At 43.2% G+C, this 21,767-nt stretch overlaps 1 protein-coding gene across 1 annotated transcript; it reads right to left on the bottom strand.

The window, feature by feature from the left end:
- Positions 1-10,828: 10,828 nt before the first annotated feature.
- Fam72a (family with sequence similarity 72 member A) lies at positions 10,829-20,626 on the bottom strand. Its single transcript, XM_051203953.1, has 4 exons — positions 20,242-20,626; positions 18,861-18,938; positions 15,164-15,288; positions 10,829-11,028 (listed from the first exon to the last, which is right to left on the bottom strand). Exons 1-4 carry the CDS (start codon positions 20,391-20,393, stop codon positions 10,934-10,936), a joined length of 450 nt encoding a protein of 149 aa, XP_051059910.1. The 5' UTR covers positions 20,394-20,626; the 3' UTR covers positions 10,829-10,933.
- Positions 20,627-21,767: the final 1,141 nt, after the last annotated feature.

The raw sequence follows: 21,767 nt of genomic DNA, 5'->3' as shown, positions 1-21,767 counted from the left end.
AGGCCATTATTCCACCCTCGATGAAAAACAACCTCCTTTTCCTCTTCTTCTCCAGACATAGTCTCACTATGTAGCCCTGACTGACCTAGAACTCACTGTGTGGACTAGGCTGGCTTCAAACTCACAGGGATCTGTCTCCGAGCGCTGGGATTAAAGGCGAATGTAAGCTACATGCATCCATGGCAAAGTTCACGTCCTTGGGAAATGCTCTCCTTTCCAGCCCCTTCTGATTTCAAAGTCATGGATGACGCCCCCCTTTGGTGAGTTCAGATTTTATCCAAAGATGGTCTGGCCATTTGGCAGGATGTGCTTTAAGTCGAGGAATTGCTACACAGCTACCTAACCTAAGTAATTAATTGTAGTGAGTTATTCACTTTGTCCGCACCTGTGGCACTGACCACGCCCATTGGGGGTGGGGACAGGGGTGGGAACAGGGCCGATGTTACCTGGGGTAACTAAATCTAGGGAGAGCCCCCCCCCAGCTCTCTTGCTTGCAGCATGGGGACAGGAGAGCATCCCCGAATAAACATCTATTCGGCCTATTTGTTTCTCCTCATTAAACCTCAGTAGTTAATATTTCAAAAACTGTTTCCACTACAGACACGGAGCGATAAAGATGAGTTATTTCAATGTTAGAGCTCCCCTACTCCACCACATTTCTCTCTGTAAGTGTAAGGACTCCTGTGCTATGGAATGTTGGTAGCAGATTTGGACTGAGACATGAGACAGTTAACATGTGCAATTTGAACGCAGGGGCCAACAGAGGCCACTGACAGGAGGGGGAAATACGGGTAGTCTCTCTTTGCACAGTAACAGGCTTCACGGAGACTCAGCCAAGTTCCTGGCCTGTGTTCAGCTAACCAACCCCTAAGCACAGAAAGGAACGCAAGATTGTAACCAGGGGAGGAAGTGTTAGAATCCAAGGGCCTGGGATGAAAGAAAACCCAAGAATGGCTAGCGCAGGCAGAGGAAGGGTGATGGGTGATCTAAGCAGAGGATCTTTCAGCTACAGGAGCTTGGTGGGAGCCCCGCCCCTAAATTCCATCTGTCACCAATGGGAAGCAGAAAGGAAGTCGGTACGGAGGCCAAGCCTGTGGGGAATGCGTCCCAGATGGGTGTGACTCCTGCGCACTTGATACCTGCGGGCTGCTCAGCAAGTTTGTATTTCTCCATTCCTTGGGCTACCGTCTGCTTTAACGACCAGGAAGCAAACATCTGATCTCAAGTAGTTCAGAAACGCAGTTTCCTGCCGGCGTTTGCCTAGGGCTAGAGGAAAGGAATAGCTGTGCCCGTAGCTTTGCTGGTAGAGGCCCTTGGCCAGCAATTCCTGGTCCTTTGCTCCATCTAGTGGAATTCCCGGCTAGAAGAGGCTCTAAAAAGAGACTGTGATGAGAGAGAAGCATACTTTTGTTGGAAACTCTAAACTTCGGTCAGTTTCTTTTTCGGTAATACTCAAGTCCATCCCCACTGTGTTCTTGTTCGTATTGGTTAAATTTAAATTTTCACCAAAGCTAGATGTGTACCCGTGAGTCACACACACACACACACACACACACACACACACACACACACACACACACACACACACACCCCACCACCACCACCACCACCACCAACACCACCCAAGACAAGCTTTCTCTGTGTAACAGCTCTGGCTGTCCTGGAACTCACTTTGTAGACCAGGCTGGCCTTGAACTCACAGAGATCCACCTGCCTCTACCTCCTAAATGCTGGGCAGAAAGGTCTGTGCTACCAGTGCCTATCAGCAGAATCGAATGTACTCTTTTTTTCCTTAATATAGAAAAAACATTATAAAATTAGGAGTCCCCAGTTAACACAGGGCCAAAGCCAATCAAAGTTCCATAGGATCATTTAATTAAATAATGGCCCACATAATCAGTACTTCTGTGGCTCCCTATGAACAATAATTGGTCAGATAACCACAGAACTATTGTTCAGGAAGTTGCACGCTTGGTTATAAAGACAGACGAAAGAACATAGAGATGCAGGGCAAAACTAAGAATTTCAGGTCCAGAAGGGCCCCGAACAACTGACTCACTGATCCCAATGTGGATATCAGTGTTACTATCAGTGTAGGCTTAGGGCATTGATATCTACAATATGAATTCAGCAGTCTGCCTGGGGTGTTAGTGGCGCACGCCTTTAATGGCAGCATTCGGGAGGCAGAGGCAGGTGGATCTCTGTGAGTTTGAGGCCAGCCTGGTCTATAGAGCGAGTTCCAGGACAGGCTCCAAAGCTACAGAGAAGCCCTGTATCAAAAAAAAAAAAAAAAAAAAAAAAAAAAAAAAAATCAGCAGCCTATACTTACTTGCTATCATGCCTCTGTCATCAGCATCATAGCTATTCAAGTCGTCATTCCTTATTCTGTTTACATTAGATACTTCCGTCTTATTATGGGTTGAGTTTTGGGTTGTTGCTGTTTTGAGACAAGGCCTCCCGTAGCCCAGGTTGGCCTCACTACCTAGTTCTGACTCTTCTACCTTCTCCCTCCTTTCAGCGCTGAGCTTGCATCCCTGTGCCTGGCTTCTGGGTTTAATTTTTGTCTCCATTCCTATACGTTTGTTAAAGTCTTGACTCTCGGTGTTTGAGGAGGCGGCCTTGTTTGGGGGATAGATGCTGGTGTCCTTATTTAAAAAAGGGGGGGAATTTAAGACAGACAGGCAGGAAGGAAGAACAGCATGTGAAAATGGGCCATCTACCAGCCAAGGAGAGAAGCCAGGAACAGACTCTTCTGGCAGAGCCATCAGAAAGCACCAGCCTGCCAGCACCCTGAGCTTGCCCTTCCAGCTCCCAGAACTCTGAGACCACACATTTCTGTTGCTTAAGTCTCCTAGCTTGTGGTGTTTTTGTCACAGCTGCCCTTGCAAATGGACGTCATCAACCCCGGCAGACAAAGAAGAAGTTCTCTGCAAAAACTTAAATGAATCTGTGGAACGCTAGAGTTGGGAGGCATCGCAGAAAACATATTGCTTGACCCCCTTTGTTTTGAAATAAGGTCCTAGTCCACAGTGATTAGGGCTTAGTTCCCTTTTCAGATCAGCCTTCAGTCTATCAGTGTTCCTCAAAGACTGGCAGCATCTGCCAGTGACGGTGATTACATCCACACTCTGTTGCCATCTTCTGGGGGGACAGTATATAAGTCTTTGACCCCCCTAAATAGTTGTAAATAGAAACATATGCTACGTAGGAGGATTAATTGGTAGCTTGGTTGCCAGACAGAAGATTAATATGTGGTAGAACAGCAAGAACAGGTAACCTGACCTGCAGCTGGGCCCACACCATCACCGGGTGAAGATGCGGCTCTCGAGGGAAGACTACCTCCATCCCACTGAGGATGACTCAGCAGAGCATCTTATCAGGTTCCTAGGACAGAGTGGGGGGCAAAAGGATGCAGGGCCTGAGTAATGTTTTATAATGGGTGTGGACGCTCGTTAGACTAGTGAGCACGCTCTTGATTAAAGTTCACCACACAAGTAATTGCTAGAGATGCCAAGCCTGCTATCATTTGAGATCACAGAGTACTAATCTCTGACAAAGAACCCAGCTTTAACTCTGCAGCGGAGGCCTTTAAAAGTCTCGGGGATAATTGGCGCTCAACCCAGGAACTGCCAAAAGGAAAAAAAATGCATTGGTATAATTCGACCATCGATTACACTTGATTCCCAGATTGGGTTGGAATGGAAATATCTACACATTTCTATGTTTGAGATACAGCCTTGCTGTCACAAAGCACTTAGTTTTGTATGAATACTGGTATACACAGAGATGGCTGTTGTCCCTTTACTGAGGACTACGCGGTATTAATTTGGGCAGAGAATAAATTCCATGGCAAGCAGCTAAGTGATTGCTTTTCATTTAATCTTCTAGCCCCTCACTGAAACACTGACTGCTCTCTTCCTGGTATGGGAAGGTGCACCCACAGTTTATAATTAATACAAAGAAGTTCTGATCAATGTTTTACTTCATAAAGTGTTACCATGGGCATTTCTCCGAGTATTTAAGGAGAATATATGTCCCTCTGAGAATACAAATTACTCTAAGTGTATATGTATATGCCCCTGTTTTTTTTTTTTTTTTTTTTTTTTTTTTTTTTCCCAAGCAGGAATGGTCCCTTGTTCCATAAGGGCAAAGGACTAAATATAGTTATGGTAGACAGATGCTGTAACAATCCCTCCTGTACCATGCGACTTTTGGCAATATGACTTAGCCACAACGCCCATAAAGAGAGGGAGTCTATTTTTTCCTCCCTTTGAATCGAGGCCATCCTTATGAGTGACTCTGACCAACAGAATGAGGCAGAAGTCATGTCGTGTGACTTGCAGATTTAGCTCATGTTTTTAACCTCTTACAAGGCAGCTACCACATAGAAACCAAACCAAACCAAGCCAAACCCTCAAGCTGGATTGTTGAGAAGGTGGGAAGGAAGGTGAACACAGCAGAAAAGGCGCAGGAATTTAGGGCGTCCCGTGTTGTGAGTGAAATCACCTAGGGCCTGCTAACCCAGCACAAGTGAAAACAGCCCCCCACACAAGGTCAGGTGAGATCGGCAGAACCACTCAGCCCCTCTAGCTTGGGGGTTGTTTATTACACAGCAGTTGATAACCGGAAGGCCAGCGAACTGAAGGCTTGCATGTCCTGAAGGGGCAAGTACTAGGCATGGCTTCTAGAAGTAGGAAGCCATCTACCACATCAATAAAAAGATTTCTCTATCGTTTATTTAAGTGTGTTTGCATACATGAATGAGGGAGTCCTTACAGGCCAAATTCCCTAGAACTGGAGGGAGATACAGGTCATTGTGGGTGCCAGGAACCGAACTTGGGTCCTCTGAAAGAGCAGTAAGTTCTTTTAACCGTTGAGCCATCTGTCTCTCCAGCCCCATTACTATCACAACTTTATTATTTCTGCTTCCTTCCTTCCTTCTTTCTTTCCTTCCTTCCTTCTCTTCCTCCTTCTCCTCCTTCTTTTTTTGAGGCTCTCATATAGTTGGAGATGACCTTGATCTCCTGATCATCCTTCCTCCACCTCCCAGGTTCTGGAAGTACAGGTGTGAACCACTGTGCATTTTTTATTTTTAATTTTCCAACAGAGTCTCCTGGAGGCCAGGCCTCCCAGCCTGCCCTTGAATTCCTGGTTCCATTGTTCCCACCCAAGCACTGGGATTGTAGGTGTGTACTACCTTGCCTGGCAAATCTACCATATCACCTTAGTCATGCTCTGGGAATGTGGATGTTATTATTTCATAGCCATATCATGGGGTCATTTCAGATTAGCAAAATGGGTGATCAGTATGTGGTCACCGTCCTTTTCCCCCGCTGAGGTTGGTTTTGGAATCAAGACTGTATAAATGCATGTGTGCATACACCTAGCAAAAAGTAAATTATGTCCAAACTGCAAGGGAGTCCAGGAAATAAAACAGCTTTTTGTATGTTTTGCCAGAGTTTATTTGTGTAGCCTTGGCTGTCCTGGATCTAGCTCTGTAGACCAGGCTGGCCTTGAACTCACAGAGATCTGCCTGCCTCTGCCTCCTTTTTGCTGGGTTTAGAGGCATGGGCCACCACCATCCAGCTAAAACAGCTTTTTAAAATGTATTACAGAAAAGTACTGAAGGAGTTTTCTCCCTTTTGAGTTTTAAAAAAACCATAATATTTAAAAATAATGTTCATATAAAAATAAACTCATTATTTAATGGGCTAAATGGCTTAAGCAATGTTTGATAAATAAAAAGCATGATTTAGAGATGATGGCCTCAAGTTAGGCCAGAATACAACATTCTGTGTGCCTAGAAATCCTGTGTGTCTGTCATTTCACTTTGTGAATATACCCCAGGGTGTTCAGAATGCTTTCAGATTCAAGGTAATTTCAGCTTAATAGTTTCTCCCATTTCTACTGCTATAGAATCATCTCAAAACAAGCATGCTTGATCTGTTTGTTCACAGTAAATTTTCATTAGAAACGGATTTGGGAGGGTGGACAGGGGCTCCAGAAGGCCAGACTCTTACTCATCCCTGCCCCCTGTGGCTTTTGCTGTCACCTCTCTTTGCAGGCCCGTCTTGAGCTTGATTTCTCTGGGCAATGTTGTACAAAGGAAATTAGCTCAGTATGTCTTCTACTGAACTCCATCTGTAGCTCAATGTTCTAAGGTACTTGTGAATGTGGTTACAGAGAAATTTTGGTAAGAGGAGGCAATGTTCCAATGTCTGAGAATATTTCTCCTGTTTTTTTTTTTTTTTTTTTTTTTTGTTTTTTTTTTTTTTTTTTTTTTTCACTGAGCACCCTGGAAATCCACCCACGCATGAGCAATCTCCTGCAATATTCAGAGTGCTTTTCAGGTGTCACAGACATAATAACAGGTGCTTCCTCTGGGGAGAAAAAACCACATGTCGAGGAGAGAGTGGCAGAAAGCAAACTGTTGGGATATTCTGGGTACGCCGTCCCTGAAGTGAATCATCCCCATATGCCTGCTTGCTGTGGGTCCCTTGGCAGAGGAAATGATTTGTGTGGACGGAGGCGGAGAGATACATTCTGGTGGCAAACTTCAGTGGAGCCCATCCTTGGCTAACCCAACTGATGGTTAGGTATTTGTCGAGCCACTCTGCCATAAATACCAAAGTGCAAAGTGTGAACATACACTTGATACCTGCATTTCTTCTTCTTGTAATATATGCATAATCTTGCATGAAAATCAGGCAATACTTGTTTAAGGCAAGATAGCTTAAGGCATAGATAGATTTTAAATCTTAGCTTGTAAGAACGCAGAGACTAGGGGCATTTGCAAAAGGTGGCCTTTGGATTCACGTTTTGAAAAAAAAATGCACCCAGCTTAAACACAAGCACTCGCTTCACTGTGAACACTTGCAACTTGGAAGATGGAAGTCTGGACTAGTGAAAATGACTTCATTTACAGATGGACATGTAGCAAACCGCGTATAAGTCTAGCTGTCTCATCAGTCGTGTGTTAAATAAAAAGCCTCTCGCACTGAAAAGCTAGATACGGTCGTTCTCATCTCTAAAACAAAATCACCAAGGGCTATTAGGGAAACATGTGTGCAGAGAGGTTGCTAATGGAAAACTTGACTTATTTGATTGGAAGTCATTGACACTGGGAACATAAGGACACATAGTTGTAAGCTAATTAATTTGGTCCGCTGTGAACTGTACGGTGGCATCATTTTCTTGCCCTGCCAGCTTAGGGAAATTAAAAAAAAAAATCTTTCTGCCTCAGTTTGTTTATTTCATATTTTTCTATGGCAAGGATGATGGGAATTATCTGTTAGGGATCGTGTGCAGAGAAAGCACACTGAGTGAGGCCCTGCTCACAGTAAACTTTCAATAAACTTCCTTCCCCTCAAGTACCATGAGAATGGGACTTCGTTTGTTTACTTAGTGCTGTGTTTCTAGCATCTGTTTTGTTCGCAAGGAGGGCCACCAATATTTCCTGAATGGCTTAGTTAAAGTAACTGAATTTTGGAAGTCAGAGGAAAATTGTCTTTGGACTGGGGATGCAGCCCAATGGTAGAGTGTTTGTCTAGTGCACACGAGACCCCAAGAATTTGATTCCCAGTGCAGAGGACGGGGTGTGAAAAAAAGGAAAAAGAAAAAACAAAACAAAACAAAACAAAACAAAAAAACAAAAAACCACTGACCTGAAAAATTTGCCCTAGGTTTCATAGCTGGGGAGAAAAACCAAATAGTTTTCAGTGTAGGGCCACTTAGGGATGTAAGAGAGATCCCTAGAGTCTTTTAATTCTTTAAGTGTTTGAATGAAGACTTTCTTTCTAGCTTAGCTGGGCATAGTGGTGCACATTTGCAGCCTCAACATTTGATAAATTGAGGCAGGGATTGCTGAGGGTTCAAGGCCAACCTGTGTTAAGTAGTGAATCCTTGGGGGGGGGCGGTAGATGTTCTTAATCTGTAAAATGGAAATGAATCGACGACTTCAAGAGGGTTCTGAGGATTAAAGCGCATGTAACAATTCTCAGTGAAACAGAAAAACACCATGCTGTTCATTGTTACATTAGTGAGTTTGTACAGTGAGTAACAATAAAATCATTCTTTCGTGTTGTAGAAAGAACCTTTAGCTAAAGACTTAAGCACTAAAAATATTCAACCCCAGAGGTACCACAGACATAGACTAATTTTTTCCATCTGTGCAGTTTAGGGTCGATTTGGCATACACTCAATACCAGGAAAGAAAGAAACTATGGTTTAATCTGCTTTTAGAGGAGAGAAAGAGAGCGAGGGAGGGGAGAGGCAGAAAAGGAAAATATTTCCTTTTATGAGCATGAATGTTAAAATATAGAGCCTTCATCAAGTAATTCAGGGCTGAAGCAAGAACATGCAATCCATTTCCTCCCGACCTCTGCAACCTACACTTGGTTCTTTTCTATACCATGGTTTATACATATATTATGGTCACTGCCTTCATACCAAAGGGAAGTAAATATAGATTATTCTTAATCAGTCCTATGTGACTCAGAGGTCAAAAGATCAGTTCTTAATAGGATAACCTCCATAAAATACTAATATTTAAGGACCTATTTTTTCCTTTTTTATTCCTCTCCCTCTTTCTCTCTCTCTGTTTCCTCCCCCCCCCAGGGGTTATTAAAAACATTATAGTTTTAAGTTCGGGTCCCACCCAAGATGCCTCAACAGAGCCTGGGGATGGGAAACTGGCTTGAGGAGAAGCTAGAGTGGCAGAAGAGTCCAAGGTAAATGAGCTACTGGCTCATTGTCCCTTCCGTGAACCTCAGCAATGGTGAGATGGGAATGAGAAGGAGTCAGGGCCCCTGCATATCCGGGGCTCTGAAAGACAAAAGATTCAGAGAGCTTCGAGATGTACGTGGGTTTAGAGGGTGAAGAAATACCATTTCCAGCCAAGTTATGCCCTTCAAGGAAGGAACGTTAGAGAACTAAACTTGATTATACTTTAAAAGAACTATTGTCCCGAGTCTGGTCATTTTATTCCCCTGGTCACAAAGGTCAGTAACCACATTACTTCTGGGTGAAGTCTAAACTAGACAGCCACAAACTGTGCTTTATCTTGAATTAGTCCTTAGTATTTCCTCACGAGGTATGGAGACCACTTGTAATTTCCCAAGGAAGCAAGATAATTTTACCCCTTCATCCGTTTCTTCGTATGTTCTCCATCCTAAACTCTCAACCCAGCTGGCAAACTCCTGTGCACAAAGCGGGTCCCAAGTATAATTTCTTCTTTAAGGGTTTCTCAACTCCCACTCTTTCTTATTACTTGGGGTAACTGTGCTTTGTCTCTGGAGCCATAGCACTTTAAGCATGCCCATGTTAACTCACTTGCTGCCAGGAATTAGAGTTTACCCCCAAGCCCTGGGGTCTCCCGAGTCAAGTGTGAGCAGACACACGACAGAAGAATAATAAACACTGCCGAATAGAATATTAAAAGACACCAAATGCATACATGATTTTAAACCTACGAATTATGCCAGGATGCCAGGACCAGAACCAAATGCTTATCTACACACGTACATGATTCCGCTTTGGTCTCTCCAGACTGTGTAAAAGGGGTGGTTTCATGATAGAGCCTTTGTCTAGCAAGCCTGAGGCCCCGGGTTCAATGCCCAGTACTGAAGGAAAAAAAAAATTAAAAAGAAAGCATTATGAATGTATTTCTCTGGATAAAAATGAATTCATTTGCTACCAAAAATGGGCTCTCCTAGAAAGGAATCATAGGAAAGTCGCTGAGTAATCTTAAATCATGTCCAGCTGCAATGGAATATTTGGGTTTATTCCAGTCAGTGTGCCTCTGTCTGGCACTGCCTCTTCTCAGGGAATGCAAGGCAAACAGCACATCAAGGCCTAAGACGAATGGGAACTGACAACTATCGAAGGTTAGCCATGAATTTTAACATTCTCGATCCCCGCTCTAAACGCTTTTTCTTTAACTGAGTAAGTTAATTGAAGAATATAGAATGTGCCATGGGCTTCGTTTTTGTTGTTTTAAAGCCTATCCAAGTACCTACTTTTTTTTTTCTTTTCCAGTACAAGATTAAAGAGCAAGCCAGGCCTGGGTTGTAGTGCTAGCTACCGGGGAGGTTGAGACAAAGGATTACAAATTTAAGGCTTGCCTGTTGTATGTAGTGAGTTCCAGGCCAGCCTGGACACAGTGAGACCCCATCTCAAAAACAAACACAATGCAAAAAGGGGGGAAACTCTGTTATAACGTGCGGTGGTTAAACAATCACTTCTTTAGTTGTTTTCCTATCATATGTTTTGGACCTAGAATACTCAACTGGAATTTGCTAGTTCACAGAAAAATACCTACGGAATGGATAGCTTAAAGGTGAAAGTTGGTTGTATCTGGCTCTCAAGGCATAATATCTGTAATGGCTTTAGGAGAATGTAAATAATTAGCATTGCTAAACAACATTCATTGATAACTTTCTGACAAACTCATGTCTAACACCATTTTCCACATTAAACAGACATTACCAATACAGCATATGAGAACGAGTACCCATGGAAACCTGACAGCCTGCTCTTTTTTTTTAAATCCTTATTAAATTCAATTGAGCTGCATATTTTGTGTAGCTGATATAGGAGTGGGTATTAATGTTCTCATTCAGAATCGTATTATCTAGCATCAAGTTGTAGAAAAACCTCTCCTTTTGGAAGACAGCTGAGACAGCTGAAATTTTCTCTTAGAAGTCAAGAATATACCAATCCTGGGCAGAGGGGAATGGGAGAAGGAACAGTAGAAATAGAAGAAAAGAATTGGCTTGAGTTAAATTGAGATAATTAATTTAAATCACAAATAAAATAGTAAATGCTCCATTTTTAAAAAAAACACTGGCAAATCTTTATTGGCAATGTTAAAATCAGCTGATTAAATATTTTAAATAGAAAAACTATAAAACATTACATATCCATCATAATCCATTCATCGAATATACTCTTCTGCTGAAATTTCTAACAGATCTTCATCTGTACATTCTTCTGTCTCTGGCAAGTTGCCCCAAAGTAGGAAGTTTACACCTGAAAATAAGAGGCCGTAAAATTCTTTAGTGCTTACTACTACAATTCAGAATATGACATGAAACTTTATATGCCAAGCTTCTCTTATGAACTATGGCATAACGAGACAATGGCAGGGAAGGATGTCTTACAAATAAAACCATCTAATGCTATCCATCTAAAACATGAGCATTCTTTTAAGCAAGAGCTTGAATGTTAGACTCTCAGAGCTCAAAAGGAACTCTGGAGTTCCATCTGCTCCAACCCTGCCTCCAGCTACCCAATGACATTCATACTCTACATTTTGAAAAACACCACACACACACACACACACACACACACACACACACACACACACACACACAGAGATTCTTTTAGATCGAGTGCCTTTTTATCTGATCAAGACAAGAAGGGCCTGGTGGCATAGCTATAATCCCAGCTGTTGGAGGTGACTGAGGCAGAAGGATTGCAAGTTCAAGGCCAGCTGAGACAATGTCTCAAGAAGTAAGGCTTCAAATAGTAAGCTAGCTGAGTGGTGGAGTCCTTGCCTAGGAAGTGGGAGGCCCTAGGTTTAATCTCAGTACATTGAGGTTAAAGCAGCCAGTTATAATTCGGTTTCCTAAAGGCTGTGGGCTTTAGATTACATGCTATAAAGGTGGAGCTGTAGACTTTAGGGAGTCACTATAACAAAGTAATCTAAAACAGCACTGATGGAGAATAACCAGATTTCATATCAAAGAACCTGCACAGGTGTATAGGACTAGGCCAAATATACTGAGGATAATGAGATGACTAAAAGTCATAAATTAGGAGAGAATAAAAAGCTGTCTTGAGACCATCTCAAGCTGTTTAGCTGGTGGTATGAGCAAAAGGAAGACTCACCAGCTCTGTGTTTCCACTCTACACTGGGATAGAGGCCACACGGTGGCATAGAATGAACCAGGGCTTGGAGACTGGTTTGAATTCAGCTTCTGCCACATCAGCATTTTTACTACAAGTATTCACAACTGTAGAAATAGCTACTACTGTTTTGTTATCTAAAATTGAGTTTGTTTCTTAAGTTCTAGCCTCTACCTCATTATGTAGCTGAGGATGACCTTGGACTCTTGAATTTCTACTTTGCAAGTGTTGAGATTACAAGCATGTGCCACTACATCTGCCTAAAATTTTTATAGAGTGGCATTATACCACACATATTTTTTGAATTTATCTCATTCATGTTATTTCTAAGTGGCTAAGATGTTAGGAATGGTACTATACTGTACGTATTTTTCTAAGTAATCTCGTTCACCTTATTTCTGAGTTTTGCCTGTTTGACATGTGGTATGGATTTAGCTCATTTACTTTTTTTTCTTCTGTAGAGCGTTTCATTGGAAATCTTTTGTTTTTAATTTAACCAGCGGGAAGCATATGTATGCGTGCTGTGTAGTATGGGGAGAGAATGGAGACTGCCTTGTTGAGGCAGGGTCTTTGTTTCATATACCATGCCAGTATGTGAACTGCCAAGCAATTCTCCACCTCCACCTCTCGCTGGGATGGAACTCAGTCCATCAGCCTTGTGCAGAAAATGCTTTCACCTGCTGAGCCATCTTGAGCCATCTTGTCTGTTTAACTCTTTTAAAATATGTTGGAAATATGGCCTGCTGTTTCTCGGCCTGATGTGCCTCAGCACCAAAAGAGACAGGAACATGGTTGGAAGGAGTGGGAATAAACAAGTTTACCTTGTTTGACAGAGACATTGCAATCTAATCAGGCAAGGAGTTAGTCCTTATTTGAAGTGACAGAATACATAGATATTTTCTATAGTGGCTTCATGTCTGAATTGCTTAGGATAAAAACATTTCCTAATTCCCATCCCAGGAATAAATGGGGATCTGCTTGTGGGAATCCGTGCTGAGGGGCTGACCAGACAGCAAGGAGTTGTTAGGCCAAATCAAAATGAAAATTAGAATCCATAAAGGAAAATGGAGAGCCCCATACCTTTGGGATGTTCTAGGGAACCTGACCTGAGATTTCCCAAGTGTATTTGGGAAAGCTCTGGGAGATTGGGTTTCTATGTGTAGGCTAACACAGCCTTCTTAGAGAACTTTCATGCTGAATATTCTAGAATGTTGTACAACTCCCGCATCCATTCCTTTGGTGTAAATTATTCAGGTGACTCAAGGACAGTTCCATAGCCATTAGAATGCTCCCTTTGACAAGCATCTAGGAAATAAATCTTACTTTAAATCACAATATTAAGAGTTACTAAGGAGAAGTTCGAGTTATTTGGAGTTTGAACTCAGGAACTATGAAGCAACTTAGCACAATCAGTTCAAAGGAGAACAAATGAGGGGACTGGATCTGACTGAAGAGTCATCTTCCTCTCTGTTGAGGAGGAGGGAAATCCTGTGCTACATCTGTTTCTCATGGATTAGAGTCAGGGCAAATGAAAGAATGCCCTTTTATGTTTGAAAAATTGACCAATATTTTAAAGTAAATCAAAACTGAAAAAATCTCCACCCTGTGTTTTGAATCTGGTGAAGCAGGAAAAACAGTATCAAAGCAGAAACTCTCTTTAATGTGTCCCATGGGAGACAGATCTTCAGTGAAAAGCCTAAAGTAGGAGCCTGTATTTTACTTAGGGGAGTTAGAGGGGTCCTTGCTTGAAAATGGCCATCTTAACATACATAGTTTTAAATTAAAAAGCCAAAGTGATGGATTGAGAGCCACTGTTGAATCCCAGGCTATTTAAATAATAATAATAATCAGTCTTAAAATCACATGCATAATTGGAGGGTTTAAAACCCTTGACAACCTAGCTTGACATTCATGATCTCTTGGTCTATAAAGCATCTCTCTCTGTCTCTGTCTCTCTCACACACATACACACTACACTGTAAATAAGATCTAATAAAGATTTTTAAAATCTATAATATACTTTTTTTTTTTTTTTTTGGTTTTTCAAGACAGGTTTTCAAGACAGTCCTTGCTGTCCTGGAACTTGCTTTGTAGACCAGCCTGGCCTTGAACTCACTGAGATCCACCTGCCTCTGTCTCCCAAGTGCTGGGATTAAAGGTGTGCACCACCACTGCCTGGCTATAATATACTTTCCTTCTATATGTATGTCCACACATGTATGTGTGCAGAGGTCAGAGGAGGACACTGAGTGTTTTGTTGTATTACTCTCTCTACTTATGTCCTTGAGACTGTCTTTCACTGAACTTGAAGCTTGCTATTTTGGCTAGGTTGATTGCCAGGGAGGTCCTGTTTCTGTCCCCCAGTGAAGGGGGTTATGGGTACACTCAGTCATGCCTGGCTTGTTCATGGGTGATGGGGGTCTAAACTCAAGCCTTCAGCCTTGTGCCTTACCCACTGAGTTTTCTATCTCCCTAGGCTCCAGCACTTTCTTACTAACATAATTTGCATAGCATATATTAAATATTAAACATTTTCCTTAAATATAATTCTATTGTAACATAAATGTACATAAGTATAAATATAAATAAATAACTTAAATTTATTAGCTTTTGTTTTATGCATATGTGTGCTTGCCTACTTGTCTGCATACTCACCACAAGCATCCAGGTGCCTGTGGAAATGAGAAGGTATCAGACTTCTGGAACTGGAATTACAGACAGTTATGTGATGCCTATTGTGGATGCTGAGAACTAAACCCTGGTCCTCTGCAAGAGCAGCAAGGCTCTTAACCACTAAGCCCTCCCTCTAGTTCCTGAGATGTATTTATTTCAAAGAATCACCAGAAAGAGGCTACTCAGCTCTTCCCATCCCTCACTTCCCTGGCAGGCCCCTTTCCTCCTTTCTTTCCACACATGTATGTATGCACACATGCCCTTGACTATCCATATGCTGTCTTTAAAAGCTCTCTGTAATCAGGGTATGTGACGGAGGCAGCCTGGGCTGCCTAGTGTGACTGTTCCAACAACAGCGAAGCCCAGGACATTCAGAGAAGTCTGAAGCCTTCCCTCAATTCAGCAGTAAGTGGCGATGAGTTTTGGCTGACAGTTTCATAACTGAATGTGTGCATGAAAGCAGACCAGGGTTTTACTCTTGCCGACCCAAGGTTTCACTCTAGCTGATAAGGTTTCAGGGGGTTCCACTCAGGTACTGACACAGAACTGTTACAAGGAAATGTATACACCAGTTGTTTCTTACCAGTGGAGTCTAGTCTGTTAATGCCATAAACCGCCTGGCTGTGAAACATCCAGAAATGTCCATTGTTGCAGGAAAGAAGGCAGGAACTACATGGAACAATCACATGATAGCCTACAATGTTCCCACTTTAAAAAGAAAGAAAAAGTAACTGTTAGTAGATAACACCTGTAGTAGTAGGTAGCAGCTGGCCACAGAAGCATCTGTCTGCTATTGTAAACAGACCCTGAAGTTTCAGCTTCCTCTGAGTGGCCTGTTGCTGGCTGTGACAGGGGAGCTTACTCTGACAGTACCCACAATACCCACAGTCTTTGAGGCAATACTAATGTATTTGCACATTTCTTTGCTCTACTATTTCATTCATACTCTTTGGAAGTTAGCTTTGGGATGTGATTTCTTATGGAAAGTACTCAAAACTGATGTGCTATACATAGAAAATATGTTAAATAAATTCATATCTATGGGTAAAGAATTTCCATAGCTTAGGGACTATGACAAGGTGAGTTTTTATAGGCTCAAACTCTTAAAAATTGCTTCAACAAAGTGGGAGGTAGGTGAGGGGTGAGGGCATGGGTCGTTTAGACTAAACGTAAGATGGTAACTCCCATTTAGTTGCAGTGGTTTTGGAGGAATTCAGAAAGGAAGCAAATCTCCAGCCCACAGAGAGTTGAAAATGGGTTGATTGTCTTCAGCAGATCACCAAGTTTCTCTTTTCTTTTCATGAGTCTTGTGCTAACTATAGTGAACACACAGGGAATGTTTTGTTCCTTTTTTTTTAAATGGCACCATACGTTGCTAATAGCTTGATGGTGGAAATTCTTTTTCCCTTCCTTCTTTCCTTTTTCATTCATTCATTCATTCTTTCTTTTTTTTTCTTTTTGTTTTTCAGACAGGGCTTCTTTGTGTAGCTCTGGCTGTCCTGGAACTCACTCTATAGACCAGGCTGGCCTTGAACTCACAGAGATCCGCCTGCCTCTGCCTCTCAAGGTTTGTACCACCATCACCCTGCAAAAAAAAATTCTTACTATAGCTCTGTACCTTGTGAGATTTGGGAGCCAGTTACTTCTGGGAGCTCTACAAAGGCTACTATAATGAATGCCGGCATGCCTTCTAATCACAACACACTCAGCAGGCAAGTGAGTGAAAACCAAAGTTGCTCTTGGGCCAAGACTGACAGTTATTTGTAAGGCTAAGCTCCAAGAATTTACACATTTCACTACCACCTACTTTCATTCATTTACCCATCCACTTACTCATGGAATTAATATCTGTTGAGCATCTACTATATGCTGGGCATTGTTCTGGTGCTAAGAATCTATGGACAAAACCAAGCCCCTGTTTTCATGTCACAAACATCTCAGTGGGGTTCTATTGATTGGCTCATTCTGCTCCTTTGCCAACCCCTTTAATGGCTTCTCACTGGCCAAAAAGTTTAACATTTTCAAAGAACATGTTAAACTTTTTCCTGCCATGGATCTTTGCATGTACCATTCCCTCTGCCAAGTATATTCTTCTTATACTTAGGGCTCAAACCCAGTGTTTACGTCTTTGTGAGACAGCTTCCTTCACGGTGGTATCTAATACAACTCTTACTTGCTTTCTCGGTTTCTGATATTCGCTATCAGATGCTGTTATTTTCTCTGTAGTACTTCCCACTATAGTAAATATCTTATTTAACCTACTGTCAGACTGAATGATCATGTTTCCACCAGACTATTCAGTGCAGGGGCCAGTAACTGTCTCATGGATATCTTGGGTTTCCACCCCTGAGAGCAGTGACCGGCACACAGTAGGTCGTCAGTACCTACTGCGAACTGGAATTGGAAAGTTTAAACAGCCACCAACACATTATGATCTGCTAATTTGTAAACCAACCCCATTTAAAAACTCCCAACTTCTGTCTGTGATGAAGTGACACAAACTCGCTCACCTCTCAAAGGATAACAGTAATAGCTCTCACCTATGTTTCACTTACATTTCACGAAGACTTTTAACGTTAGCAATTCATTTCTAACTCACAACTTTAGAGGCTAAATGCTCTTTAATTCCTATCTTCATAAAAAATAGGAATATTAAGAGAGAAATGGAAGAGCCAAGCATGGTGGCGTATGTGTGATCCCAGCACTTAGGAGAGGCTGAAGCAGGATGAATTGGAGGCCGATTCCAACTCTATAGGAAATTCACACCATGACTGTCTACATAAGGAGATTGTTTAAAAAAAAAATATGAAGGAAGGGAGGGATGGAGGGAAGCAGGGAAGGGTGAGGGAGAGGAAGGGGTGACGCTAGAAATTAAATAAGGAGTTGGGGTATGGCAGTCCATGTCTATAATCCCAGAGCTCAGTGGCTGAGGCAAGAGGGTTACCGGAAATTAGAGGTTATCCTGGGTTGTATATATAGTGCCGTGTTATACTCCTTCTATATATGTCACTATGATCGGTTTAATAAACAAGCTGACTGGCCAATAACTGAACAGGGTAAAGTTAGGCAGGAAAGCCAAACTAAGAATAAAGGGAGGAGTTACCAGCCAGACAAAGAATGTATCGGTCACACAAAATGGGATAGAGGTAAAAGCCATGAGCCTGGGGGCAGCACAGAGACGAATAGAAATGGGTAAGTTATAAGAGCTAGTTAGTGACAAGCCTGAGCTATTGGCCGAGCATTTATAATTTATATTAAGTCTGTGAGTCAGTTATTTGGGTAGCAGCTGCCGGCTATTTAGGAAGCAGACAGTTGGGATAGGAAAACTGCCTAGAATATAGTGAGTTCAAGACCAGCTTGAGTTACAGAGAAAGATCCTGTCTCAAAAGAGAATTGTTTTTTTTTTGTTTTTTTTTTTTTTTTTTTTCCCCAGGAACTAAGTTTTAGGGCTTTAGAGGTTTGAGGTGTTTAATCAAGAGCATGCAGAGAACAAGGACAGGCCAGAGTTCAGGTGTGATGTGGTATAATCAGTGGCATGATTATGTGCATGTGTGTAAAAAAAACACAAGTCAACTTGGGGTGTAGATCTTCAGGAGCCTTCTGCCTTTTCTGAGAGGGGTCTCTCACTGAAATCTGAGGCTTGTTAGTTGGGCTCAGCAGGCTGGTGAGGGAACCCCACAGATGCTCCTGTCTCCAGCTGGGACTGTAAGTGCATGCCACCACACCCAGCTCAAGTGCAGATCCTATTTCTGCTGCAAGCTCTTTACCAGTCGAGCTGTCTCCTCTGCTCCCTGATTTATGAGTGCAAATCCCATTGTTACCTCTTAGATTACATAGGATTATTGGGGAGCAGATATTTGTGTACACACTTTGAAGAACTACAAATAGTATTTGAAAACTATTACAAAGACTCTTTTAAAACAACAATTCTAGGACTGGCAAGATGACTCAGTGGGTAAAAGCTCTTGCTTCTAAAGCCTGAGGACCCGAGTTTAATTCCTGGTAAGAGAGAACCAATTCCCACAAGTTGTCCGCTGACCTCTACACATGTGCCACGACACACACACACACATGCTATATATACCCATATCCATGCACATAGATAAATAGATACATAAATAAATATAATTAAAAAATAGATCTAAGACACAAATTTTCTTTCAGTGGCTCATTATCTGAGTTACATCAATGCCAGATACAGCTTTCAGAATCTTCTGTGGGTTTTGGTGTCAATATCTACCTTCCAAATTCAGGTTATCTACAACAGTGCCACAAATTACCATTTTAAACATGCGACGTCCTTCAGTTTACATTTGCAGATTCCAGTGAAATAGCATCTTCCAATGAAATCCACAGTGCTGGAGGATAAAAAAGAAGTTTACAGACAGTCAAATATACTAAAGATTTGAATTCTGAAAAAAAGATAAAAACTTGCCTTATATTCCCACTTTAAAAGAAATGTGTGTGTGTGTGTGTGTGATTATGGGTGGGACTTAGGATCTTACAAATGCTAGGCAATCACACTACCATTGCTCTACCACTGACCTATATTTCTAGAATTCTATCTTACAGAACAGAAACTAGACTCTAAAATATAACTATAGCACATTTTTGTAAGGGTTGGGTAATAATTTGTGATCACCATAAACATTTGGCAAATTTTCTACTAAAAAACAATCTTTGATAGCTGGAGAGATGGGTCAGTGTTTAAGCTCCTGCAGAGGACTGGAGTTCAGTTTGCAGCACCCACATCATGCAACTCACAACTGCCCTCTGCAGACACCTCTAGCCTCCGAGGGCATCTGTACATACCCAGCCCTCTTCAAACACACACACACACACACACACACACACACACACACACACACACACCACACAATGAAAAAAGTAATAATAACAATGTGCTCACTGATTCACACATATCTTAGCACATGAATCCAATGTGACTATAACTACAACAAAGAAAAGTAAGCAAGGCAAAGAACATGATTCTATACTATAACATGTAATAACTCACCCAAGACTTCCTTATGTCCACAGCCATTATAAAAGATGGAAGAATATTTCATATTTGCGTGTAGCATGTCTAACTAAAACAACAGATGGATCCTAGAACCTTTGGGATATTAGGCTCTACGATTTTAGCATTTAGTGCCTTTTTTTTTTTTTTGGTACCACTCAAGTGCACATACACAAAATATTATCCCATTTATCTCTGTAATGACTACATGCTAGCCAATACAAAAAAGTTTCAATGGGTGAATAGGCTATATGTCTTTACTTGCCTATATTTTAAAACGTTCAAATTTAATATCATTATTTATCATGAATTTCACTTTGAATGAATTATTACCCACTTCTTTCCAAGTGACCGTTAAAGACTTGTTTCAGTGAGGAAGCGTATTTGGATAAGGCACTGAGCTTCAGAGCCAACTTCTGGGATGCGCGGTCACGTGACTTTAAGTGCCTAGAAGCATGACCTCAGTGCTGACCACTTTGGGTAAACCACAGACTTTGTCCAGACAGTCTGCCCACTTAGATAAACTCCAAGGGAATCATCAGACTGTTGGGAATGGCTGGAACACCAAATGACAACCTTGACTCCCAGGGATCCATGCCATCTACTGCCCAGTTAGTTAAAGGGCTACCCAGTGGACTTACTCGGTAGGAGGGATGTCTGTAGAATAAAGGTCTATGTCAGTATCGGCCAGCAAAACAGCCTTCATTCCCCTACAGCTGAGAACTTGCTTACAGAATTTGCAACAAAGGATGGACACGCATCGGTCCTTGAAAGTACAGCTGTTGGCAGACATAGTGTCCCACGTAGAACGAGGTACAGAATTTGGCAAAGGGGGAAACAAGGAAAACCGTTCGTGCTTTGGATTCCACCAGGTTAGCAACCAAATCGGGAGGTCTTGAGTTCTCTCTAAGCTCTAAAATTAGGAAGAGAGTTCTGTTTTCCGGGTGGGAAGGTAAAATTAGTATTTATTGAGTGGGAGAGAAAATTGTACTTCCTTTTGCCTTGGGTGGGGGGGAGGGAGGGAAGGGATGGAACTTGAGGTGGGGGAGGGGAGACAAATAGAGTTGAAGGGAAACTTTAAGCCAGCTTGCACTTTTCTGTGGTCTCCGAGAGTCCTCTGCTCTGCAGCTCCCGCCCCCGAATTCGGCGATTCCCCAGTTCCCGGGCCGGCTTCCCTGGAAAGCCTCGCCCCTCTGAGCACTCCCAGGGCGAGCCCCGCCCGCCCGCAGAGCGCCGCGATCCCTGCTGGGCTCCACGCGGCCCCTTCGCGGGGTTCAAGGCCCCTCGGCCCCTGGACATGCGCCCCCCGTCTCCGAGCTCGGCCGCCCGCGGGGCCCCCTGCTCGCACCACGGCTCCCTGCGTCCTCGATCCCTCGGCTCGCGCACTTGCCGCCCTCGGGGGTGGAGGGGTCTCTGCCGGCTGCGGCCGCTCCGGAGTGTGCGAGTGGTGGTGGATGGAGTGGGGGGGGGGCGAGGCTGGGTCCGCGCCGGGGTCCGTCACCGAGCACGCCGGGCTTTGCTCTTTCTTCCGCTTTCTCTGCGTTTTCTAACCCGCTGTCAGTTTGAATCGCCGGCGCCGAGCACGGATTGGGAGGACTAGATTGGGCCGCAGCCCCACATTGGAAGGCTCAGGGGCCTCTCCCCAGTAACGGTGCCGAGGCCAGATCGGCCCTCTGATTGGTCGAGCGTGGCTCGGCCTCTACGTCCATTTGGCCAGCATCCGCTCGGGCACACCCTCCTTTCCCCCCTCCCTGTGAACTTGGAAGACACACCCCGAGTTTCTTATTGGTAGGTACTCTGCGGTCCTCTACTGCTCATTGGCTAAGACGCCCTCCCTCCTTCCCCCGATCCGATTGGTCTCGTCGTCCCTTGCAAGTTTGTGTTTGGCTGTCGGGTCCATGCTACCCCGCCCATCAGTTCTACTTTAGGGTTCCACAGGCTGGGGAGGAGCTCACTCTGGGACTGCGCCTGGGCAGCCAGTGCTCGCCACACCTCCAAGTTCCGTCAGCCCCGCCCCTACTCCTGGCTTCGAAGGGATCCCTTACTCCTATTGGCCAGAGGCCCCATCGGTCGATAGAGAGCCGGTGCTGATTGGCAAGGGGGGTGGGCTCTGCTTCCCGGCGGGGTCTTGCGGAGTTGGCCGAGTCTCCTTAGGGAACCGGGGGGC

The sequence above is a fragment of the Phodopus roborovskii genome, unplaced genomic scaffold, assembly GCF_943737965.1.
Source record: "Phodopus roborovskii unplaced genomic scaffold, PHOROB, whole genome shotgun sequence".
NCBI lineage: Eukaryota > Metazoa > Chordata > Mammalia > Rodentia > Cricetidae > Phodopus > Phodopus roborovskii.
Note: the sequence above shows the minus strand (reverse complement) of the source record. Positions and strands in the feature narration are given on the sequence as shown.